This window comes from Microcaecilia unicolor, chromosome 1 (genome assembly GCF_901765095.1).
Source record: "Microcaecilia unicolor chromosome 1, aMicUni1.1, whole genome shotgun sequence".
NCBI lineage: Eukaryota > Metazoa > Chordata > Amphibia > Gymnophiona > Siphonopidae > Microcaecilia > Microcaecilia unicolor.
In genome coordinates this window covers 230,202,048-230,227,703 of record NC_044031.1, presented here as the reverse complement: position 1 = coordinate 230,227,703, position 25,656 = coordinate 230,202,048, and the positions used below count along the sequence as shown (strand labels likewise).

The 25,656-nt window shown below is 48.1% G+C and overlaps 1 protein-coding gene across 1 annotated transcript in view; it reads left to right on the top strand.

The window, feature by feature from the left end:
* Positions 1-25,656, top strand: part of TMEM245 (transmembrane protein 245) — a 342,105-nt gene that overhangs the window by 186,993 nt on the left and 129,456 nt on the right. The window contains 2 exon segments of the mRNA XM_030204645.1: positions 13,087-13,218; positions 21,946-22,068. Of these exon segments, the coding sequence (XP_030060505.1) occupies positions 13,087-13,218; positions 21,946-22,068 (255 nt within the window).

Here is a 25,656-nt window from a genome sequence, read left to right as displayed (position 1 = left end):
GGACTGCACCAGCCATGACTCACAGGGCCTTCAGCTTGTGGTGCAGTTACTAATGCTGGTGCCACATAGGGCATCGGTGTTGACACCTGCCTATGTGGTTACCCCCTTAACATCTGTGGAGGAAGCTTTAATGGAGTCTAGGGGTGAACCCGCATCTCAGCACCATTCTAGGCATGGACCTGGTTCCTCTAGTCTGAGGCAGGCATTGACTCAGTCCTCCCATGCAGAGTATTTTGCTGGTTCCGATTCAGATTGGTCTTGGGAATCTGATGATGATGCAATGTACTTTTTGGAGGAGGAATCCTATGGAATTCCATTAGATCTATCTCCTGAGGAGAGATGTACATCTCCACCTGAGAGTCTCTCCTTCCCTGCTTTTGTTAAGGAGATGGTAGCTGCCCTCTCTAGTAAAGTAACATGGAAGACGAGCCCAGGACTGAGATGTTTGAGGTTCTGTACTGCCACTCTCCTCCTAGAGAGGCTATGACTGTCCCTCTTCACAAGATCCTACAGGCGAAGAATTGGAAGTTCTCTCTGTCCCGATTATGCCCCCCAAAATTGACTCCATGTACCAGATTCAAAGTGCACCTGGATTTGATAGGCCACAGTTACCTCATCACTTCTTAGTGGTTGAATCTGCATTCAATCGAGCCAGGAACTCCAGGGATTTTGCCTTGGCTTTCCAGGCAGAGAAACCTGGACACTGGATTATTTTGGGCATAAGATGTACTAGGTCTCGATGCTCATCTCGCACATACAATCATACTAGCTCTACACGAGCCTTTACTTGCGATGCTTGGTGCTTTTGATCTTCCAGAGGGTGTCTCCAAGGTTTTGCGGGCTTCCAGGAAAGATTCTGCTAAGAGGTGTTATACTTTCAAATGGAGGAGGTTTGTCATCTGATGTGAGAGAAGGGCCCTATATCCTCTTTCATGCCCTACACTGAACCTGCTTGGATACCTTCTTACACCTCTCTGAGTTTGGTCTCAAGATCAACTCATAAGGGATTACCTTAGTGCAATTAGTTTGTATCGTGTTGAGCAGGGTTGTCCTTGAGGCCGCAATCTAATCGGGTTTTCAGGATTTCCCAAATGAATATGCATGAGATCTATTTGCATGGACTGCCTTCATTTTATGCAAATAGATACCGTACATATTCACTGGGGAAATCCTGAGAACCGGACCTGGCAAGGGCCAAGGTTGGACACCACTAGTGTAGAGGGTAAACTCATCTGTAGACAGCCTCTAGTTGTTCGATTCATTCAAGGTTTACTTTTAACGAAGCCCCCAGTTAAACCTTCACCTGTGTCATGAGACCTCATCGTCCTCACCCAACTGATAGACTCCTTTCGAGCCACTGTTCTCTGAAGTACTTGACCTGGAAGGTCTTGTTTTTGGTGGTGGTCACTTCAGCAAATAGGATCAGTGAACCTCAGCCCTAGTAGCAGATCCGACTTACACAAGATTTCATCATAACAGAGTAGTTCTCCACACCCATCCTGATTTCCTTCCTAGGGTTGTTTCGGAGTTCCATTTTAACCAGTCAATTGTTCTGCCAAAATTCTTCTTCAAACTGCATGCCCATCCTTGTGAAAGTTCACTGCACACCTTGGACTGCAAAAGAGCTTTGGCCTTTGCCTGGAGTGGGCTAGGCCCCATAGACAGTCCACTCAGTTTTTTTATTTCTTATGATCCCAACCGGATGGGGATAGCCATCAGTAAAATCACTCTTTCAAACTGGCTGGCAGACTGCATCTCTTTCACTTATGCCTATTCTGGACTGATTCTGAAGAGCCATGTCAAGGCTCACAATGTCAGAGCTATGGCTGTGTTAGTAGCCCACTTGAGATCAGCCGCCATTGAAGAAATTTGCAGGGCTGCACATTCACATCCTACAACTGTCTTGAGCAGAATACCCGATGCGACAACCGATTTGGTCAGACAGTCCTTGAGAATTTATTTGGGGTCTAGAATCCAACTCCACCCTCCTAGGCCCATTTTATTCTGTTTCAGGCTGCACCCTCACAGCCAGTTTGTATATAGTTTCATGTTAATTGATTTATACAATCTCTTCATTGCAAATCCTTATTGTCCTCGTATTGTTTTCGGTGAGCCTGGTAGCTAGGTATTCCCACATGTGACATTGATATAGCCTGCTTGCCCTCGGAGAAAACAAAGTTACTTACCTGTAGCAGGCATTCTCTGAGGACAGCAGGTCAATTATTCTCACTTACAGTTACAATTTATATACCGCTGATACCAACAATTGGTTCAAAGCGGTTCACAATAAGATAAGAATCAAATACAAAAGGAAATACAAGTAGTAGAGCTCAATCCAGTGGTGTGCTGGTAAATGTTTAACAACAGGCTCTCTCCCCGGTCCACCTCTGCGCCCCCACCCGTCCAACTCTGCGCCCCTCGTCCACCTCTGCGCCCCCCCCCCCCAAATTGCAGAGCTGGCTATAGCCGGGGAGAGAACCTGGGGGGGGGGGGGCAATCTAATTCATGTTTAATGTGGGATAAAATGCCATAAATAAGTAATAAACTTTTAATGTTGAGCACCTGATTCTCAAAGTGGACATATTCCAAACACTATAATGAAAATAAAATGATTTTTTTCTACCTTTGTTGTCTGGTGACTTTGTTTTTCTGCTCATGCTGGCCCAGTATCCGATTCTGCTGCTATCTGTCCTCTTAACTCCATTTCCAGGGCTTCCTTACCATTTATTTCTTTACTTTCCTCCTTTCTTCTTCATTTCTGGTCCTCAGCTTCTGCCTATTTTCTTCATCCATGTGCAGTTTTTCTCCTCTCTTCCTTTTCCCTCTTCTCATCTCCTTCCTCACTCTTCCCTCCCCTCCATCCATGTCCAGCATTTCTTCTCTCTCCTTTCCCTCTCCTCCATCCATGTCCAGCAACCCTCCTCTCTCCCCTGCCCTCCATGCACCCATGTCCAGCAGCAACCCCCTCTCCCCTGCCCTCCATGCACCCATGTCCAGCAACCTTCCTCTCCCCTCCATTCACCCATGTCCAGCAACCCTCCTGTCCCCCCTGCCCTCCATCCACCCATGTCCAGCGACCCTCCTGTCCCCCCTGCCCTCCATTCACCCATGTCCAGCGACCCTCCTGTCCCCCCTGTCCTGCATCCACCCATGTCCAGCAACCCTCCCTTCCCCTGCCCTCCATCCACCCACCCATGTCCAGCAACCCTCCTCTCCCCTGCCCTCCATCCACCCACCCATGTCCAGCAACCCTCGTCTCCCCCCTGCCCTCCTCTCCATCTGCCTTCTTCCAGCCCTCCCCACTCCCCTGGTCGTCCATCTTCCGTCTGCCCTCTGCAGCTCTGCTCCCCGATAGTAGCCCTGGTTTCCTTCTTGCCCCGCCGCCCTGCCTTTAAAATTTTTATTTTCCTCTTGAGGTGCGCCAGCGTTGAAGCGAAGGCAGCAGACTCAGCTCGGTTCCAGCCTTCATTCCATTCCTTCGCATCATGGCTACGCCCTCGCCTGACGTATTTCCTGTTTGCGCGAGGGCGGAGCCATGATGCGAAGGAACGGAACGAAGACTGGAACCGAGCTGAGCCTGCTGCCTTCGCTTCAACGCTGGCGCGCCTCGAGGGAAAATAAAAATTTTAAAGGCAGGGCGGCGGCGCAAGAAGGAAACCAGGGCTACTATTGGCAGAGCTGCAGAGAGCAAAGCTTTTGCATCCCTATATGTGGTCATGTGCTGCCGGAAACTCCTCTGTATGTTCTCTATCTCAGCAGGTGGTGGTCACACACAGCAGCAGCTCTGGCTAGGTCTCCAAGCCTAATTTTTAGGTTTTGTTGAGTACCTGGGGTTGAGGGCTCTTCTTGAGCAAGTGCAAACCTGGTGGCGCCAGGTCCCTCCTTTTCTCCCCCCTCCCGCTGGCTCTATTAAAAAAAAAAAAAAAAAATTTTGGACGTCCTTAAGGGCGTTTATTTCGACGTTTATTTAAACGTTTATTGCAGCTACTCACTGGGACACCAGGTCGTTACAGCTCGGAGCGAGAAGCAGGTAATTTTTACCTTTTTATAGCGGGCAGGGGGTTCCCCGATCGATCTCCACGTGGCCTATGGCGTCAGAGGGCGAGGGCGCGAAGAATCGCTCCCCGGACCGCGTGTGCGCTTCTAGCGGGGATGCGGGGGTCTTAAAGTCTGATTCGCCCTTGTTGGGTGTCAGTTCGGAGGCCGGTCAGTGTCCCGGGTCTTCCTCCGGTGCGGCGGTTTTTCCCGCCATAAACGCCCATCCCCCGCTGCTCGCCTCCGCCATCTTGGCCGGCCACTCTGCTCGGACGGCTTCTTCTTGGGCCGCCCTTGAGCTGGGAGACGTTAATGCCATGGCCGCCCTTGATTTGGGCGACGGCAAAAAAGCAGCTAAAGTTAAGCGCCGTTCTTCCCGCGCGGCTCCTTCGCGGAGTGTCGCGCCGGACGCCATTTTGGAAGCGCAGCATGTTTCTCCCCCGCTCTTGCGAGCGCCGGTTGAGGGTGCGTCTAGGGCTGTGGCCCAGGCTGCTGAAGTGCACAGTCTGGGGGGTTTCTCCCCCGAGTTTATTTTGCTGCTGCATCAGGCCTTTCTTATGCAAAACGCTGCCCCTTCTCCCTTGTCCGATAAAGGGGTTGAGGCCCCCGGAAGTAAACGCCCTCGGGTGGATTCCCAGGCCTTAGAGGACTCTGTTTCCTCTGATGTAGATGAGGGCAGCGTATCTGAGTTCTCCCAACGGTCCTTTAGGGATTCCTTGGAGGAGACGGATTCCCGCTCGGATGGAGCGGATGACCCCTCTGCAGCACGGATCTTTCGCTCAGAGGATTTGCCCAACCTGTTAGTGCAGGCCATGAGCATTTTGAAGATTTCCTCTCCGGAGGACGTCTCTCCCTCAGCCCCTGTTGGCTCTGCCATTATGCTGGGGACGAAGCGCCTGCCTAGAACCTTCCACGTGCATGATGCCATGCACACCTTAATTTTGGCTCAATGGGATGTCCCGGAAGCGAGCCTTAAAGTGGCTAGGGCTATGTCCCGCCTCTATCCTTTGCCTGAAAGTGAACGTGAGGCCTTTCTTTGGCCTACCGTGGATTCTTTAATCACTGCGGTGACTAAGAAAACGGCGTTGCCGGTGGAAGGTGGCACGGTCCTAAAGGACGCCCAAGACAGAAGATTGGAGGCGGCCTTAAGGTCGTCCTTTGAGGCGGCTGCCTTAAGTTTGCAGGCCTCAGTTTGCGGCTCCTACGTGGCCAGGGCGTGCCTGACGATTGTGCAGCGGGCTTCCCCCTCGGATCCTTCCTTGAGGGCTGATTGGCCAGCCCTGGAATTGGGCTTGGCTTATTTGGCAGACTTACTGTATGATGTCTTGAGAGCCTCGGCTAAAGGTATGGCTCAGACCGTCTCTGCGCAGCTTTGGCTTTGGCTTTGGCTGAAACATTGGTCTGCGGACCACGCCTCTAAGTCCCGCCTGGCTAAGTTGCCTTTTAAAGGCAAGCTGCTCTTTGGGGTCGAGCTGGACAAAATTGTGACCGATCTCAGCATGTCTAAGGGCAAGAGGTTACCAGAGGTCAGGGCTCGGGCCAGTGCTCGCCCCGGTAACTCCAGAGGACGGTTTCAAGAAGCCCGTCGGTACCGCCCGGGCAAGTCGGGCTCCTCTGCCCCCTCTTCCTTCAAGAGGAACTTCTCCCCCAAGCAGCATTCCTTTCTCAGAGACCGCCGTCCCGGAGGTGCGCCCTCCGGTCCTCCCCCAGGGTCTCGTACCCAATGACGGGGTCCTGGTCCATGGCCCAGTGCAGATTGGAGGACGCCTGTCCTCGTTTCTGGGCGTCTGGACCAGGGTAACTTCAGACGCTTGGGTGCTGGAAGTCATCAGAGACGGCTACAAGCTAGAGTTCTGCCGACCCTTAAGAGACGGGTTTGTACTCTCTCCCTGCAAGTCTCCGGTCAAAGCTGTGGCAGTGCAGCAGACCTTGGACAATCTGATCCGCCTGGGCGCGGTCGTTCCGGTGCCAGAAAATCAGCTTGGCAAGGGACGTTACTCCATTTACTTTGTGGTACCAAAGAAAGGAGGTTCTGTACGGCCTATCCTCAACCTCAAAGGGGTCAATCGGGCCTTGAAAGTTCGGCACTTTCGCATGGAGACTCTCCGCTCTGTTATAGCGGCAGTGAAGGCAGGGGAGTTCCTGGCATCCTTGGACATCAAGGAAGCGTACTTGCATATTCCCATCTGGCCTCCTCATCAACGCTTTCTGCGTTTTGCAGTCCTGGGCCGACACTTCCAGTTCAGAGCCCTCCCGTTCGGGTTGGCTACTGCTCCGCGGACCTTCTCCAAAGTAATGGTGGTCATCGCGGCCTTCCGGCGAAAGGAAGGATTACAAGTCCATCCTTATCTGGACGACTGGTTGATCCGAGCCCCCTCTTATGCAGAGTGCGGCAAAGCTGTGGACCGGGTGATTGCTCTTTTGAGCTCCCTGGGGTGGATCATCAACTGGGAGAAAAGCCAGCTGCGCCCGACTCAGTCCCTGGAGTATCTGGGAGTTCGATTCGACACCCAAGTGGGCAGAGTGTTCCTGCCAGACAATCGGATTGTCAAACTTCAGGCTCAGGTGGACCAGTTCCTAGTAGCCTCTCCGCTTCGGGCTTGGGACTATGTGCAGCTGTTGGGCTCTATGACGGCCACGATGGAAGTATTGCCCTGGGCCAGGGCTCATATGAGACCACTACAACACTCTCTGCTGCAGCGCTGGACTCCGGTGTCGGAGGATTATGCTGTGCACCTTCCCTTGGACCCAGCAGTGCGCAAGGCACTGAGCTGGTGACTGAAGACAGACAAGTTGTCTGCAGGGATCCCTCTTGTGACCCCGGAGTGGATTGTCGTCACGACGGACGCCTCTTTGACGGGCTGGGGAGCCCACTGCTTGGGAAGGACAGCGCAGGGGCTCTGGTCTCCTGCAGAGGCAAAGTGGTCTATCAACCTCCTGGAACTCAGAGCCTTTCGGTTGGCGCTTTTGGAGTTCCTCCCGGTACTGGCGTTGAAGCCAGTACGGGTCCTGTCGGACAATGCCACGGCTGTGGCCTATGTCAACCGCCAGGGAGGTACCAAGAGCGCCCCTCTAGCCAAGGAAGCCATGAATCTATGCCAGTGGGCGGAAGCGAACCTGGAACAGCTGTCAGCAGCCCACATTGCCGGAGTCATGAATGTCAAGGCGGACTTTCTCAGTCGCCATACCTTGGATCCCGGAGAGTGGCAGTTATCGGCTCAGGCGTTCTTGGACATCACGAAGCGCTGGGGCCAGCCGAGCCTAGATCTGATGGCGTCATCGGCCAATTGCCAAGTGCCGCGCTTTTTCAGCAGAGGACGGGACCCTCGATCTCTGGGAGTAGATGCTCTTCTCCAACAGTGGCCGACTCAAGAGCTTCTCTATGTGTTCCCGCCCTGGCCCATGTTGGGCAGGGTACTAGACCAGGTGGCAAAGCATCCGGGCCGGATAATCCTGGTGGGTCCGGACTGGCCCAGACGTCCCTGGTATGCGGACTTGATCAGGCTCTCAGTGGACGACCCTCTGCGGCTGCCAGTGGAGCAGGGCCTGTTGCATCAGGGTCCCGTGGTGATGGAGGATCCCTCCCCCTTTGGTCTTACGGCCTGGCTATTGAGCAGCAGCGTCTGAGGAAGAAGGGCTTCTCAGACAAGGTCATCGCCACTATGCTGAGAGCGAGGAAGCGCTCTACTTCTACTGCTTACGCCAGGGTTTGGCGTACCTTTGCAGCGTGGTGTGAAGCAGGCTCACTTTCTCCCTTCACTGCTCCAATTTCTTCAGTGCTGGCGTTCCTGCAAGAAGGTCTGGAGAAAGGCCTGTCGCTCAGTTCCCTTAAAGTCCAGGTAGCGGCTCTGGCTTGCTTCAGGGGCCGCCTGAAGGGTGCTTCCCTGGCTTCGCAGCCAGATGTGGTACGTTTTCTCAAGGGAGTTAATCACCTGCGCCCTCCTCTGCGCTCAGTGGTGCCTGCGTGGAATCTCAACCTGGTGCTAAGAGCCTTGCAGAAGCCGCCTTTTGAACCCTTGTCGAGGGCATCTCTGAAGGACCTGACGTTGAAAGCAGTTTTTTTGGTGGCTATCACTTCAGCCAGAAGAGTTTCCGAGCTCCAGGCACTCTCATGTCGAGAGCCTTTTCTGCAGTTCACTGAGGCAGGAGTGACTATTCGCACAGTGCCTTCCTTCCTGCCCAAGATTGTTTCTCGCTTCCATGTGAATCAGCAGCTCTGTCTCCCTTCCTTTCGTAGGGAGGACTACCCAGAGGAATACTCTGCTCTCAAATATCTGGATGTGAGACGAGTCATCTTCAGATACTTGGAAGTGACCAATGATTTCCGGAAATCGGATCATCTGTTTGTCCTGTTTGCAGGTCCTTGTAAGGGTCTGCAGGCTGCTAAGCCTACAGTGGCAAGATGGGTCAAGGAAGCCATTGCAGCGGCTTATGTGGCCGCGGGGAAGGTGCCGCCTATCCAGCTGAAGCCTCACTCCACTAGAGCTCAGGCGGCCCTCGATGGCAGAGGCCGGGTCCGTCTCCTTGGAAGAGATTTGCAAGGCGGCAACTTGGGCATCGGCCCATACCTTCTCCAGGCATTACCGCTTGACTGTGGCTGCTCGGGCGGAGGCCCGGTTTGGAGCTTCAGTGTTGCGGTCAGGGATTTCAATGTCCCGCCCTGGGTGAGTACTGTTTCGGTACATCCCACCAGTCTATGGATTGATCAGCATGATGATATGGAAGGTAAAATTATGTATCATACCTGATAATTTCTTTCCATTAATCATAGCTGATCAATCCATAGCCCCTCCCAGATATCTGTACTGTTTATATTCTGGTTGCATTTCAGATTCAAGTTTAGTCTTCAGTTCCTGTTCAGGAGGACTTGTGTTCAAGTTTTTTCAATTGGATTCTTCAAGAGTTGAGACGAGTTGTGTTACAGTGAGCTGCTGCATTCCTCTCCCCTCCGTTTTACGGGGCTGGATTGAGACATAAATTCTGCCGGCGCTCCCTCCCGCTTCGTGCGGCTGTAGGGCAGCTTTGTACCCCTTCCGCTTCGGCGGTGTTAGGGTCAGTCAGCTCCTCCCGCGGTTTGCGGTTGCAGGATAAGCCAGATCCCCCCGCATCGGCGGGGTGATGTCCCTCCCCCGCTCCGCGGGGATGAGCTGGACGGATTCCCCTCCCCCACTTGTGTGGGGATGAGCTGGGTTCATTCCCCTCCCCCGTTTCGGCGGTGGTGAGCTGGGCAGAGTGTCCCTTTGTGGGTGTAATTCTCTAAGTGCTGAGTCCTGCGGATGGAGCTTGGATATCGACATACTGAGGAGTTTCCGGCAGCACATGACCACATATAGGGAGGCAAAAGGATTGCTCTCTATCTCCACCTGCTGGTAGATGGACACAACCCACCAGTCTATGGATTGATCAGCTATGATTAATGGAAAGAAAATTATCAGGTATGATACATAATTTTACCTTAGCATATAAGCGCAATATTTTAGGGGCTTGATAAGCAAGCAGTGATTTCCAGATCTTCAACCGTTTCATCCCCTTAACAGAAGGAAAGAAGGAGAACTTGCCTGCTTCTAGAAGAACTTAGCAATTTGAAGTGAGATAACATATATGCTGGACATTCTCCATGTAGTACCTGAAACATAAAACAGGAAATCTTAAACCTGATTATTGCCTCAACAGGCATCCAATGAAGTTCCTTGTAAAATTTAGTAATCCTGTCATATTTACACAAGGAGTATATTAACCTAACTGCCATGTTCTGAATCGTTTGCAAGCGAAGGAGATTAAATCTCGATGTTCCAAGAAATATAAGGTTACAATAGTCTAATTTTGACAAAAGTAAAGCATGGACAAGTAGTCTAAACTGAACAACTTCAAAGAACTTTCTAATTCTTCTTAGGCTTCTCAGAAGAAATAAGGACCTCTTTAACAAAGAATTAACCTGTGATACTAATGGCAAGGATTGATCTAGAACAGCTCCAAAAATTTTAATACAAGGTGAAAGAGAGTATTTTTTTTTTATCTACAATAATATTGTCAATTAAAGAATCAGGGTTATTGTCCAAAAGTAAACATTTAGTCTTATCTGAGTTTAAGCTTATTCTTTAACATCCAAGCACTAATTGTAGATATGCATCTTTGAACAGATGATGAAATAGAATCCAGAGAATCAAATATTGGAATAAGGACAGTGATATCATCAGCATACCCTCCCACTTCTTCTAGGAGTTGGATTTATTTTTAGCTATGTTATAAATACTGTTGGTCCCATGCTTGCGACTTGGGCGGGATGGCATCTGAGTGCTGCCTCAAACTCTTAAAGAGAAACTAGGCTAGGCTGCATTTCTGTACCATGCTCCGTGGATGATGTCACACACAGGTGAGCATAATCGCTTGCTGTCCTCAGAGAATACCTGCTACAGGTAAGTAAATTTGCTATACCCTCAGAAGAAGAAATGACATTTTTCCTAAAGTTATTTCTCATGTGATTGGAACTTGGTGTGCCAAGAGTACTTTTGTGATCTCATAGACACTGGTAGAAACCCTGCTGAACTTCACCCCTAACAGTGTCCTTATTAGTTCAAATTGAAGGGTAGGAGACTTAGAGAACAGCTAGATTTGGGTTACCATCCACCTTATAATCGAAAGAGAAAAACGCCTATATTCCGACCTAAATCGGGAGATGGACGTCTTTCGCGGGTGCCCAAATTGGTATAATCGAAAGCCGATTTTGGGCGCCTTCAACTGCACTCCGTCGCGGGAACGAATAAAGTTGACGGGGGCGTGTCGGAGGCGTGGTGAAGGTGGGACTGGGGCGTAGTTATCGGCCGAGCAGAGATGGGCGTCTTTAGGTGATAATCGAAAAAAAGGCGTTTTTACCGCGATTTTGGGTCACTGTTTTGAGACCCTTTTTTTTCCACGAACAAGTCCCAAAAAAGTGCCCCAACTGACCAGATGACCACTGGAGGGAATCGGGGATCTTCTACCCTGACTCCCCCAGTGGTCACTAACCCCCTCCCACCAAAAGAAACCCACTTTGAAAACTTTTTTTGCCAGCCTGTATGCCAGCCTCAAATTCCGTACCCACCTCCATGACAGCAGAATGTGTTCTATCCTCTGACAGCGTTTCCCTGGTTCTGATGTGGGTCTCGGGTGAGTGTGACACCTTTTCTGTTAAGGGCACTGCAGAGTCACATCAGCAAATGCATTGTGGTGGGTGTAGGGTATTGGGCTCCGTGATTCCACTAGCTTGTGTTAAATGCTCACGATGTTGGTAGTTGGTAGGCTCTACTCCCATGGTGCTTTTCCCTCTACTTACTGGGTCAGAGTGTGCCCTGTTGCGTTTCCGGTAGTCCATGAGGTAGTGGCCATTTTTGTAACACAGTTTTAGATCCCTTTCATGTGTTAGCTACGTTACAGAACCTAGTTCTTACCTTGAATGTTGGTGAAAGAGGGCATTGTACAGCATTTTGCCAGCTCTGACCTACTGCTAATCTCAGTACCAGTGAGACTCATTGCCAGTGGGGCACAACCTCTGATCTGCAGTTAACTGTGAGTAAAGGTGCTTATTCAAATAAAGGACGTTTTCAGTTAGATTAGGCTTCAGGTGTGAACTGCTGTGTCTAGGTTATACACCAGCAACAAGTCCTGTCCCTGGAGCAGTTTTAGTGGGTACTGCAGTGCACTTCAGGCCGGCGGACCCAGGCCCATCCCCCTCCCACCTGTAACACTTGTGCTGGTAAATGGGAGCTCTCCAAAACCCACTGTACCCACATGTACGTGCCCCCTTCACCCCTAAGAGCTATGGTAGTGTTGTATATTTGTGGGTAGTGGGTTTTGGGGGAGGGGGGTTGGGGGCTCTGCACCCGTGATAAGGGAGCAATGCTTGTGGGAGCAGTTTCTGAAGTCCATCGCACTGACCTCTTGGGTGCCCAGTTGGTGTCCTGGCATGTCAGGGGGGCGAGTGTACTACGAAACCTGGCCCCTCCCACGACCAAATGGCTTGGATTAGGACGTTTGTGAGCTGGGCATTTTTAGTTTCCATTATCGCTAAAAAAAAAACAAACGCCCAGCTCACAAACGACTAAATCCATGGCACATTTGGTCCGTAAAAACCGTATTTTCGAACCGAAAGATGGACGCCCATTTTTTTTTCGAAAATACGGTCTGGTACGCCCCTTCACGTACCCGTTTTCGGAAATAGTCGCCCATGGAGATGGGTGTTCGCGTTCGATTATGCCCCTCCATATGGCTGTAGAAAAAGGAGGACAGATTGAGCCAGTCCGGGTTTTACTTCCATTACGTTCAATGGAAGTAGAATCCAGACTTACTCAATCTGTCCCTGAGCAGGACCTAGAAATAAGACTGAATCATGGTGAAAAAATGTTTTAAACATCTGTTGGTATGAGGGGAGAGCAGGGAAGGTGCAATCTTATGCACTTAGTAAGAATGTGCAATTTTCTGTGTATTGATACTATAGCTGTGAACAGACTGTTAGAATGTTCAACCAGGACATGCTCTAATAATGTGACATGTATTCAGATAACTAGTCTAACGTAATTACCCCCTTATTTGACGCACACATCCCTGTAATATAGGTAAATACAATTTGTATTGTTCTGTGTCATAAACTCTTACTGTACCTACTGACTCATAAAGATCCAGTCCTGCCTAGAACTACTGCCCTGCACAAATGGTGAATCTTGAGTCTAAGGATTATCAGTTGGTTTATGCAGTTTAGATTGTTCCTTGTAATACCAACAGAAAACCAGAAGATGGCAACCAATCCACATAGATCTAATGTTGTTGCTTAAAGTTAACCAATGTTCTCCTTTGGCTGTGGTTTTCATAGAGGGTTAAAACATTCACTAAATTAGATATTCATGGGAATTTTTCATGATATTTAAAAAAAAACATCTGATACCAACTGACCAGTCAAAGTAAATTGAGCAGGAGACCAGTGGCTTGTATTTGTCAGCCAAATCATTCAGATGTAATCTTTCGCATTCTTTTATGCTAATGTGTAACATTACATTTTACTTCTGTTTCTTTTAACAGAATGTTACCTATGCTGGAAGACACAAAGGGCACAAGATGCATATACACCGCCAGAACAGCTGGCTGGGTGACATTTTGGAGTGGCAAGACGTTGCCAACTTTGTTCATGAGAACATTGAAACATTTCTTTCTGTAAGTGTTTGCTTTTCCCACATCTCTTACACTGTAAGGGGATCTGTAAGGAAGTTCATTGTAACATGTACAATTGGGGTACTTCACTTAGTGAAACAGAATAAGAGATCACTGATCCAGTACCTTGATGAGGCAAATTATTTTCCTTTTGGTTATGCTGATTAAGCAGAAAAATTTAGTTTTCTAGAACAGTTACTCTACCACAGCCACAATAGTCTATTCAGTAAGTTTCATTGTAATTGCAAATGGCCTAGTAATATGCAGCATGTTGCAAAACTGGTTGGAGATGCACAGTGATTTTAGATACTTTTTACAGGGAATACTGGAAAATGGCTTATGTCAATGACAGTTTTCATTTGTGTCTTTATCAGCCCTTTCAAAATTACATGTTTAAATTCCACAGAGTAGATAGATGTGTATGCTGTCTGTATAGGATGCAGCAAGATGGTATCATATACACCATAGGCAGCATATTTCCAGTGTGACAGAACTTAACACACATAAATTGACCATTAAAGGAAAGTTGTGCACATAAGGAGAAAGTTACTGTTGTAAATCAGCAAGGAAACAAATGCATAACTCCATCTTTCACAGTCCACACATACATGCATACTCTTTATGACCCCCATTCTCACTTAACACACATCCTGTTTTTTCATGCTATTCCATCACATGTAAATATTAAGGCTGCACATCAATTAAAAGTTTTTTTAATTGCAGAGGAAATTATGTCATCCTGCTGATTGCTGCCTAGCCCACGAGCTCCTCCAAGCCCTAAGCAATTAGCTGTTATTAGCGGCTGCAGAGGTTGTATATAGTGCCTTAACAGACTGGGATCACTGTTGCTTGCTGGCTAGTTAAAAAACAAACAAGACTGATCTCAAATCTTTTGTTTATCGAGCCGCTGGTTCCTTAGAGCAGGTGCTTGCCAAGATGGCGGGGACTGTGGTTCCTTCTTCACCACCGCAAGGTGTTTCAGAGGAGGAAGATGCAAGCAGTGACCCACTGCTGAATCTACAGGATCTGATTAGCAGGAGGGACTTGAATGAGTGGATGGCAGACCTCAAATAAACTATTGTGACCTTTAAGCATGAGTTGTAAGCGGATGGGACAGTTTGCATAAAAAAAATTGATGATATGAGTCACCAGCTTAATGATTGTGAGGAGCAAGTAATCCAGCATGATCAAGATGTGCTGGACCTGCCGAAGCTTGCAGATTCTCTGGACACTAATATGAGGAGCTTTTAGCTAAACTAGATGATGGCAAGAATTGAGCACACTGCAACAATCTGTGTGCTTGGGATGTACCTGAAATGCAGCGAGACCATGATGTGGGAGGACCAATGCAGCAGGTATGCCACCAGTTCCTGTTTGAGGCAGATGGGATAGCGACACTGGGCTCCAAATTAGTAGACTGGCCCCACAATATAGTTTCATGTTTCCTCCATTTCCCTTTGAAAGAGCATATTCTGTAGTCAGCCCACAAGGTGGGCACATTACTTTGGAAGGTGCACAAGTGGAAATTTTTGCAGACATCTCGGCTATTACTTTGCACTGCAGGCGGGAGTTTCAAGCAGTCACGAGGTGCCTGACTGACTGTAAGGTGAAATAACAGTTGCATTATCCGTTCAGTTTGTCATTTGTGTTGAATAACAAATTCGTTAAAGTCACGACCCTGTGGGAGGCTAAGCTCTGGAAAGAGGATCCTGCCACTGCGCACTCTGAGACCTATTCTGTCTGCATCCATGTCACAATCCTCCTATTATATTACTCATAAAGCATATTGGACCCCCTTCAGATTATCAAAGCTCCCCTTTGCTGGTCATGCAAACTTTCATCTGGGGATAACATCACCCTATATTTTAATGTCCTAATATTCAAATATTTTGGTCAGCAGTTTGGGAAAAGATAATCTCTATTATACCAGTAGAAACTCCTAAGCAAATAACATACAGTGTTATCGTTCTAAGTTCCTCCAGCCCTGACTTACAACTCCTTGAATGCTATTCCAAATTATTTAACATCATGTTGGCTATAGTGACTCACCTATTTATTCTTCATTGGAAGGGTTACTCAAAAATTACATATATAGAATGGTGTTTGTATCTATGTTCCATTAGAAAATATGAATTAGCAAATTCTTTATGTAACCACAATTTTTCTCAAACTCAAAAGACTTGATGTCCTCTAGAAAAGTTCTGTAATAATAATGATATATAGGTCCTGACTATAGCTGTTTCTATATATGTTGTAACTCATCTATACTATTATATATAAATACACAGTGTCATGTAATTCATTCCATACCTGTTTGTTTTTCCCTTAACAAAATGTTGTTGTTTACATAATTGTTAGCTATTGAACACATCTTGTATACTTCTGACAAAATTTGAATAAAAAATCATAAAAAAGAAAATAAAGCCCACCTCATTTTTTAAAAAACCTTTTATGCATTTTTTTGAAAACCGTAGTAGCCCCTTCTTCCTCTTATTTTTGTTTAATTTCCTAACAAAAGGTTTATAGCCTTTACATCTTTCAATTATGCCCACTGTTACTCAGTTTTTTTCCAAGTGTTCCTATCCTGCTAATACTTAATGTCACAGCTCACACCAGTATAAACTCACACATATATTTTTTTGATATAGAGAACCCTCAGATATCTTCCACTGTTCATGTAGACAATAATGCTGCTCTAAAGTGGTATAGCACTTCTTTCATCGGGTTGCTCTAAAGAATTTTTTTGGGAGACTCTTTCTCATTTTCATTTGCTTCCCAACACCACAGTGCTATAATAATCACATTGGCTTTAAAAATATATATACTTGGTGAAAAGCTGTGCACTTTATCTCGCCTCGCTGAAAATGCTAATTTTCAGTGTTCTTCAAACGCCTTCCCCTGGAACCGCCTGACTCCGCGGGTTTCAATTGCTTTCTTCAGAGACGAGGGTTAAGGCTAAGGAGTTCTCTTCTTCCTTAGTCACCAAGAAAAAATGTGAGAGTCTCCTTAGATTTGTACCAAAAATTCATAAAAGTCTAAGGAATCCTCCTGCTCGTCCATTGTGGGCAGTAACGACTCATTGCATGAGCCTCTGTCCCAGTTTTTGGACTTTCATCTACTGCCTTTACTGAAAATGAACCCGTCGTATGTTACATTATTCTAGCTTCCACCCTCTATCTCAAAAGAAGGCTATTCCCTTTGGACAATTTTTACGGGTGAGGAAGATATGTGATTCAAGAGTGGGCTTCAGTAAGCATGCCACAGAAATGACACACAGATTTGAGCAGCGGAGGTACCCACGTAAAGTCATAAGGAAGGCTCATAAAAGAGCGTCTTAACGCTCGCAGGTGTTGGTTGTTTGAACCTCGACAGGAGAACAAACAAGTTTATGATGATGATATTATGACGTGTGTGTTACCTTTTTCCTCGAGGACATCTCAAATCAAGAGTATCATTAAGTCCCACTGGCCCATGATGCGGTTACATGGTATTGCCCCTTTGCCCCGTTTTGCTTATACGAGATCACGGAACTTGGGTGAGCTCCTTAAGTATAAGGAACGTGCGGTGACTCCTGCCCATAGCAGAGGACATTTTCAATGCCAAGGCTGTACTTATTGTTGTTATGCGTGGGTTACTACACAAGTCACGCATCCGGTCACAAATCGCATCATACATTGCAAGATAGGACCGATTGTGATACGACACAAGTCATCTACGGCATCAAATGCCCCTGCTCGCTATGGTATATTGGGCAAACTAAACGGAAAATTAAACAGAGAATTGGGGAACATCTTAGTAACTTGCACACTCACAAGAAAGAGGCTCCGCTGGTGGGCCATTGGGACTCAGAGGGCCATACAGAGGAAGATTTGAATTTTCTTGTTTTAGCTTGTATTCAACAACCACATGGTGGTAATATTGTGTCTAATTTACTGAACAGGGAAGCTCAATACATCTATGATTACTACTACTACTACTATTTAGCGTTTCTATAGCGCTACAAGGCGTACGCAGCACTGCACAAACATAGAAGAAAGACAGTCCCTGCTCAAAGAGCTTACAATCTAATAGACAAAAAATAAATAAAGTAAGCAAATCAAATCAATTAATGTGAACGGGAAGGAAGAGAGGAGGGTAGGTGGAGGCGAGTGGTTACAAGTGGTTACGAGTCAAAAGCAATGTTAAAGAGGTGGGCTTTCAGTCTAGATTTAAAGGTGGCCAAGGATGGGGCAAGACGTAGGGGCTCAGCAAGTTTATTCCAGGCGTAGGGTGCAGCGAGACAGAAGGCGCGAAGTCTGGAGTTGGCAGTAGTGGAGAAGGGAACAGATAAGAAGGATTTATCCATGGAGCGGAGTGCACGGGAAGGGGTGTAGGGAAGGACGAGTGTGGAGAGATACTGGGGAGCAGCAGAGTGAGTACATTTATAGGTTGGTAGAAGAAGTTTGAACAGGATGCGAAAACGGATAGGGAGCCAGTGAAGGGTCTTGAGGAGAGGGGTAGTATGAGTAAAGCGACCCTGGCGGAAGACGAGACGGGCAGCAGAGTTTTGAACCGACTGGAGAGGGGAGAGGTGACTAAGTGGGAGGCCAGCAAGAAGCAGATTGCAGTAGTCTAAACGAGAGGTGACAAGGGTGTGGATGAGGGTTTTGGTAGAGTGCTTGGAAAGATAGGGGCGGATTTTACGGATGTTGTAAAGAAAGAAACGACAGGTCTTGGCAATCTGCTGGATATGAGCAGAGAAGGAGAGAGAAGAGTCAAAGAAGACCCCAAGGTTTCGAGCTGAGGAGACAGGGAGAATGAGAGAGCCATCAACAGAAATAGAAAACGGGGGGAGCGGGGAGGTGGGTTTGTGGGGGGGGGGGGGGAATGAGAAGTCGGTTTTGGTCATATTTAATTTCAGGTGGCGTTGAGACATCCAGACAGCAATGTCAGACAAGCACGCTGAAACTTTGGTTTGGATGCAAGGTGAGATATCAGGGGTAGAAAGGTAGATTTGGGAGTCATCAGCATAGAGATGGTAGGAAAAGCCATGGGATGAGATTAATGAACCAAGGGAAGAAGTGTAGATAGAAAAGAGGAGGGGACCAAGAACAGAACCCTGAGGTACGCCGACAGGCAGAGGGATAGAAGTAGAAGAGGATCCACCAGAGTGAACACTAAAGGTGCGGAGGGAGAGGTAGCAAGAGAACCAGGAAAGGACAGAGCCATGGAATCCAAGTGAGGACAGGGCATCGAGAAGTATGCTGTGATCGACAGTGTCCAAAGCAGCAGAAAGATCAAGAAGAATGAGGATGGAATATTGACCTCTGGATTTAGCCAGTAATAGGTCATTGGAGACTTTAGTAAGCGCAGTTTCGGTTGAGTGGAGAGGGCGAAAACCAGATTGTAGTGGGTCAAGAATAACATGTGAGGAGAGAAAATCAAGGCAGCGGCGGTGAACAGCACGCTCAAGTAATTTGGAGAGAAAAGGAAGGAGGGAGATGGGTCGGTAATTAGAGGGACAAGTAGGGTCGAGTGAAGGCTTCTTAAGGAGAGGTGTGACCACAACATGTTTAAAGGCAGCAGGGACAGTCGCAGTGGAAAGTGAGAGGTTGAGAATGTGACAGATAAAAGGAATAAGAGCAGGAGAGATGGCATTAAGAAGGTGGTGTGGGAATGGGATCAGAGGAACAGGTGGTACATTTTGAGGAAGAAAGGAGAAGTGTAGTTTCCTCAATAGTAACTTCAGGAAAGGAGGAAAGGGAATGAGGGGAAGGAGAGAGAGGGGAATGGACTAGTGGAGGGAGAGGTGGTGAGGTAGAGAAAGCAAGGTTTATCTTTTGAACCTTGTTGTGAAAGAATTCAGCAAGGGTCTGAGGAGATAATGAAGGGGGAGTTGGGGGAGGGGGCACCTTGAGGAGAGAGTTCAATGTGGTGAAGAGAAGTTGAGGATTAGAGCCAAGAGAGTTGGTCAGTTGGATATAATAATCCTGTTTGGCACGTAAAAGAGCAGATTGGAAGGAGGTCAGCATGAACTTAAAGTGTAAGAAATCAGCAAGGGCCCGAGATTTCCGCCAGAGGCGTTCGGCGGAGCGGGTACAGGAACGTAGGTAGCGGATATTAGAAGTCAGCCAAGGTTGGGGTTTTGTACGCCTTACAGGGCGGGTCATCAAAGGTGCAAGAGTGTCTAAGGCAGAGGATAGAGTATTGTTGTAAGAAGAAACAGCCTCATTGACAGACGTGGATGGTGCCACAGTAGAGAGGAGGTTTAAAACATGGGAGGATAGAGATGAAGGGTCAATATCGTGAAGATTCCTAGATAAATTAGATAAGATAGGACGGGACTGGGAGGGAGGAGATTTAGGTGTGAAAGTTATAAGATGGTGATCAGAGGAGGGAAGATCAGAGGCAAGGAAACTAGAGGGTGAACAGTTGGAAGATAAGATGAGATCAAGACAGTGACCATTTTGATGAGTGGGGGAGGTGGAGCATAGTTGGAGATTAAAGGAGGACATTAAAGCGAGTAACTTGGAAATATAAGAGTTGGAAGGATCATTAGCAGGAATATTAAAGTCACCAAGGATGAGAGAGGGGGAGGAAGGATCATGGAAGAAGGCAAGCCAGGCGTCAAAGTCACTGAGAAAGGATGAAAGGGACTTATCAGGGGGACGATAAATGACCGCTATTCGAAGAGGCAGAGGAGAGAAAAGGCGGATAGAGTGGACTTCAAAGGAGGAAAAACAGTGAGATTGAGGTGGAAGAAGGGGTTGATATCTGGAGGAGGTAGAGAGAAGTAGTCCAACACCGCCTCCACGGCCAGCAGGGCGAGGAGTATGTGAAAATAGATAACCGCCATGGCACAGGGCTGCGACTGAAGCAGAGTCATCAGGGCAGAGCCAGGTTTCTGTTATGGAGAGCAGATGGAGGTGACGCGAGATAAAGAGGTCCTGGATATAGGCGAGTTTGTTACAGATAGAGCGGGCATTCCATAGGGCGCAAGAGAAGGGCAGAGAAGAGGAGGGGAGTAGAGAAATAGAGATGAGGTTAGAGAGGTCGCGGTGATATCTGTAGAGTTGGGATAATAGTTGGTGAGGGGGGCCAGGATTGGGATTGATGTCACCAGCTGAGAGTAAGAGAAGGAGTAAAGAGAGCGGAGGAGAGTAGGAGAGGTGTGGCCACGAAGGCGTCGAAGGCGAGAGGTATTTAGGTGGAATGGGGAAGGCAAAATGGACGGAAGAAAGAGGCGGAGATTAAAAGCCAAGAGGGAGGAAGAAGGTAGGAGAGAAGGTGAGGTGATGAAGTCGATGGATGGGCAGTGAGTTCCTGTAGCGGAGAGAGGTAGGGGGTGAGGGAAAAGATTAGGAAGGGACAGGGCTAGGAAGAGAATGTGAATAGGGGCCATAAATGACTGAGGTACTTTAGCAACTGGGAAGAAGATTAGATGTAAAGAGAAAAATGCACCTAGAGCGGAGGCCCTGAGTGGATCGGAGTGGACCTGGGTGTCACCCCGGAGAAGGCTGTAAGGATATGCAGATGAGCTGCAAGTCCTCCACAGCACCTGAAAGGCAGCCGGTGGTAGAGCTGGGCACCTCTCAACTGAGGAAATGCTTACCAGGGGTTAGACCGAAGCCAGCATTCCTCCCCCTGAGGGTCGCCTGATCCAGACTACATATCCCAGAGGCCTCAACAAAGCTATCGATTGGTGGGCAGTTACCCACTTGTAATAGGGTATTGAGTATATAATCATACAGCGCATGCATTGGCATTCTACTGTCCTGATCGGTAGTGCTGACTGTTTTCTTCCTGGCGGTTTTTCCGCTAAGTAAGATAAGTGTTTTTTAAATCTTTAAATTTTGATGAGCGTTAGTAGGCATGAGCATTATAGTTGCTATTATCCATTTTATGTTTTAGATTTCGTTCTCCTGAAGATGCCACTAGGCGAAACATGTGACTGCATGTTGAGAGCGTGAGCGAGTATGGATGCCAGTGTATAACTTCACCAGTGATTGCACAGCATACAAAATATAGGAAAAAATATATAATAAAAAAGAGTAGCATACTTCTGGGACAAGTATAGCTGTCTACTGTGTTGGGCTATGTCAGCCCCAGCTGAGTAGTGGTGTTTAGTGCAAGGTTAAGATAACACCACCAGTATTTACATCTAGGCAGGAAGGGAGGGCTGACAGTGCAATGATGCAGGTTTGTGGTGATGAGTGTACTGTCTGACAGCTTTACTCATGTGCCCAGTTCTGAGCACTGTTCACATTTAATATATTTATTTTTTATTTTTTAAATTTAGTATTCTGCTCTATACTATGTACAGAGTTTGAATTTAGTATCATAGATGCTGATGTAAACAGGTTTCTGTTTCTAAGTATTTAATATAACTGGAGAGACCTCATAGTATCTATATCCCCAGTTTACTTTTGTTTACCAAAATTTAGGTGCCAGCTTATAGAATTGCCTTTCACATGCCTACTGATTTTTTTTTAATAGATCAAAATACTTTGAGCCCTATATTCAGTGGAGGGCCAACTGTATTACTTCAACAGATAAGTTTCTGTTTACAACCGTTGAATGTACATATGTCTTTACAAATAATGTGCTGTTTCTGCTGAGTATATGTGGATAACTTTAAATGGATAGCTCATCTGTTTAAATTTTAATAATTGCTATTTTGCTGCCAGTATTTTGAAGGATAAGTTATGTGGAGAATGGTGAAATAAGATGCTATAATTTTTTTCCCTCCAGATTCTAGATTCCTTGTGGATTGTGATGAGCCGCAATGTGAGTCTGCTGTTTACCACAGTGACCACACTAGTAACTGTCCTGTTTTATAGTGGCACTGCTCTTCTCAACTTTGTGCTATCATTGGTATGTACATCATTCTATGCTCAAATGTTTAGTCTTTTTGTCTGTCACAGGGGCGTATCTGGAATCTGGCGGTAGGGGGGGGCCAGAGCCAGAGAGGGGGAGCACATTTTTGCCTCCCTCCCCCTCCCCCCCCGCCGCCGCCGCCACTCTCCATCCCCCCCCCCCCCCGCCGTCAACCCTCCCCCACTGCTTACCTTTGCTGGCGGGGGGCCCCAACCCCCGCCAGCCGAGGTCCGACCCGCAGTCTTCATATTTCATCTTCCTCCGACTCCTCCGTGGCCATGCTGTAAGTAACGCTGCTGATTCGTTGAATCCAGTTCGGAGTCTGACGTCGCAGCACGTTGTACGCGCGTACAACGTGCTGCAACGTCAGACTCCGAACTGGATTCAACGAATCAGCAGCGTTACTTACAGCATGGCCACGGAGGAGTTGGAGGAAGACGAAATATGAAGACTTCGGGTTGGACCTCGGCTGGCGGGGGTTGGGGCCCCCCGCCAGCAAAAGTAAGCAGCGGGGGAGGGTTGACGGCGGGGAGGGGGGCCAGGGCGAAATCTGCGGGGGCCCAGGCCCCTGTGGCCCTACGCAGATACGCCTCTGGTCTGTCAGTTTGGCTATTTAATGAATATAGAAAAATGCTGGGATTGATATTCAAAGCAATTTAACCAGCCAGAAATGGCTGCTTGCTAGTTAAATTGCTTGTTCGGGTCTAACCGGCATCTTGAGTGGCCTTTAACCAGTTAATGTTGCTGAAAATGACTGGTTAGCGCTTAACACTGTTTCTGGGGTGATCCTTGGGTGGAGTCAGCACTTGGCCACACTTAACTGACCAAGGTCACCACATAAATAGGACTGCATAAGTGTCAGTCTTATATGTGGTGCCCTATAGCCGGTTAAGTGCTGAATATCAGACAATCTGCTATTGTTTCGCTGGCTCTGTAAACACAGAAATTCAATGTCAGAGCCTGGACATGGCCTGACATGGAATTTCTGGGCCTAACGCTAGTGGCGGTCAGCAAAATGATGAGCGCCACTGGCTAAGTATTGATCCCACTGTTTTTTAAAACCTTGGGAACAAACACTGTATTGTATGTAATGCAGAGGTATGTTCAGTGGCGTAGGAAGGGGGTCGGTGGGGCGGTCTGCCCCGGGTGCACGCCGCTGGGGGGTGTCGGCGCCTCGCTGGTTCCTTGCTCTCTCTGCCCCAGAACAGGTTACTTCCTGTTCTGGGGCAGAGAGAGCAAGGAACCAGCGAGGCGCCGACACCCCCCCAGCAGCGTGCTCTCGGCGGATTGGCCCTCCCACCCGCCCCTCACCGCCTTCCAGGTATGTTCTCGTGGGCGGGGCGGGGGGTTGCGCTACGGAGGGGGGGAGGGTGCGTCGCGCTGCACCCAGGGGGGGGGGGGGTGCGCAGCGGCGACCCGCCCCAGGTGTCAGCTGCCCTCGCGACGCCATTGGATATGTTAGAACCAGTACAATTCCTGCACAATTACTAGTCTGAGAAATCAGACAGTTATCCTGCTGTTAGAGGGAGTCTCAGTTTATAAAAGTTTCTACTGTGGCTTATTAAAACCCTAGTAATAGTGATACACAATAAAGGAATATTATATTTAATGACAGGCAAACTGTTTTCCTTTGAAATGTACACCTTCCTAGTATAGAGTAAGGATTGGAAATATCATTCATTCACATGATTGACTCTCTACCTATCCTCAAAGCAAAAAAATAAAATGAATCACAATGTTTTGTGGTCCATAAGCAGCATCTCTTAAGATCTTTTGAAACTAGAGAGCTGCTTCAGCACTTCTTTAAGCCATGAGGGCAGAGTTCTGGTCTTTTTATTAGACAGAGAGCAGGCCAAAAGTGAAACTTACTTCTACAGTTAGCATGCGGAGGCAAGAATCTGATGGTTAGATAGCATGCCAGAAGGATTTTCAGGGAAGTTTTTGGTGTAAGCCCCTTCCTTTATATTGGAGCATCTTTTAAGCTCGTTCTCTAAATGTAGTTGTAGGATTCTTAGTTGTCCTTCATGAACCAATTAATTACAAGAAATAAACAGATGATGAAAGATATAAGTAAAAATTCCTTCCCCAAAGCTTTGGTACAAGTGTTTTTTGCAAGGTTACTGAGCTAGTTAATTATAGGTAGCTGTGTTTCTTCATTGTTAGCAGAAGCTCCAGCTTGTTCCAGCCCGCCTGTTCAGCTTCTCCCTGCCTGCTCCAGTCCTTCTGCTCCAGCCTGCTAACCAATCAACCTGCCTATTAGCCAACCACCTGTTCCTGCCCACCTTCTAACCAATCATTCAGCCTGCCTGCTGGCCAATCATTCAACCTGCCACTTGTCAGCCCTTCAACTTGCCTGCTTGTCTGCCATCAACAACCTGCCACTTCCCAGCCCTTCACCCTCCTGACTGGCTACTCACCTTGAAACCTGCCTGCCATCCAGTCATCGTCAGCCCATCACTCTCCTGCACAGCTGCTCCCCTCAACCTGCCTGTCTCCCAACCCAGCTACCTGCCCCCATAAATACTCACTGCCCCCATAAACACCTCACTCACTACTTGTGGCCCCCATTCACATTCTATTCCTCGCCCTATCCCTCCCTAATCTTTTCCCACTCCCTCCGCTGTATACCACGCGAACTCACTAACCCATCCTCCCCGTCCGGCTCACTACTGCATACCCTACCGACCCCTATCCCCCACCTCCTCACCATCCCTACTGTCCTCCTCCTCCTTCCTAGCTCTCAACATCCAACACCTCCTTCCTGCCATGAACCCTTCCCCATTCCTCCTAGGCGCATCCCGCCTTCGGCGCACTATGCCTCCCCCACCCTTCTCCGCTCTCTCTTGCTCCTTCTCCTGCTATCCGCGGGAGACATCAATCCCAACCCAGGTGCACCACACATGTCCTCATCTCCTCTATGCAAACGTTCCCACGCTATCTCTCCAATCTCATCTCCATTCCCACTCCTCCCCTCCCCTTCTCGTGTGCCTGTGGAATGCCCACTCATCTGCACAAACTTACCTTCACCCATGATCTCTTCATATCCCATTCCCTTCAACCTGCTCGCCCTAGACCGAAAACCTGGCTCACCCCCGACGACTCTGCATCAGTCGCAGCCCTCTACACGGAGGCTACTTTTCTCCCAGTTAGCCGCGGTGGCGGCGTTGGCCTACTACTCTCGCCGTCCTGCAGTTTTCAACCCCTCTTCCTACCACAGTCTTACTGCTTCTCATCCTTTGAAGTCCATTCCATCCGTCTATTCTACCCGCTGCCACTCCGAGTTGCAGTCATTTACCACCCCCCTGATAAGTCCCTCCCCTCCTTCCTTACTGACTTCGATGCCTGGCTCTCCGTTTTTATTGAGCCCTCATCCCCATCCCTCATTCTTGGTGACTTCAACATACACACTGATAACCCATCCGACTCATACGCTTCTCAATTCCTCACTCTAACCTCCTCCTTCAACCTCCAACTGAGCTCCACCACCCCTACTCACAAATCTGGTCACTGTCTTGATCTCGTCCTCTCTTCTACCTGCTCGCCCTCCAATTTCTGCGTCTCTGCTCTTCCCATTTTTGACCATCA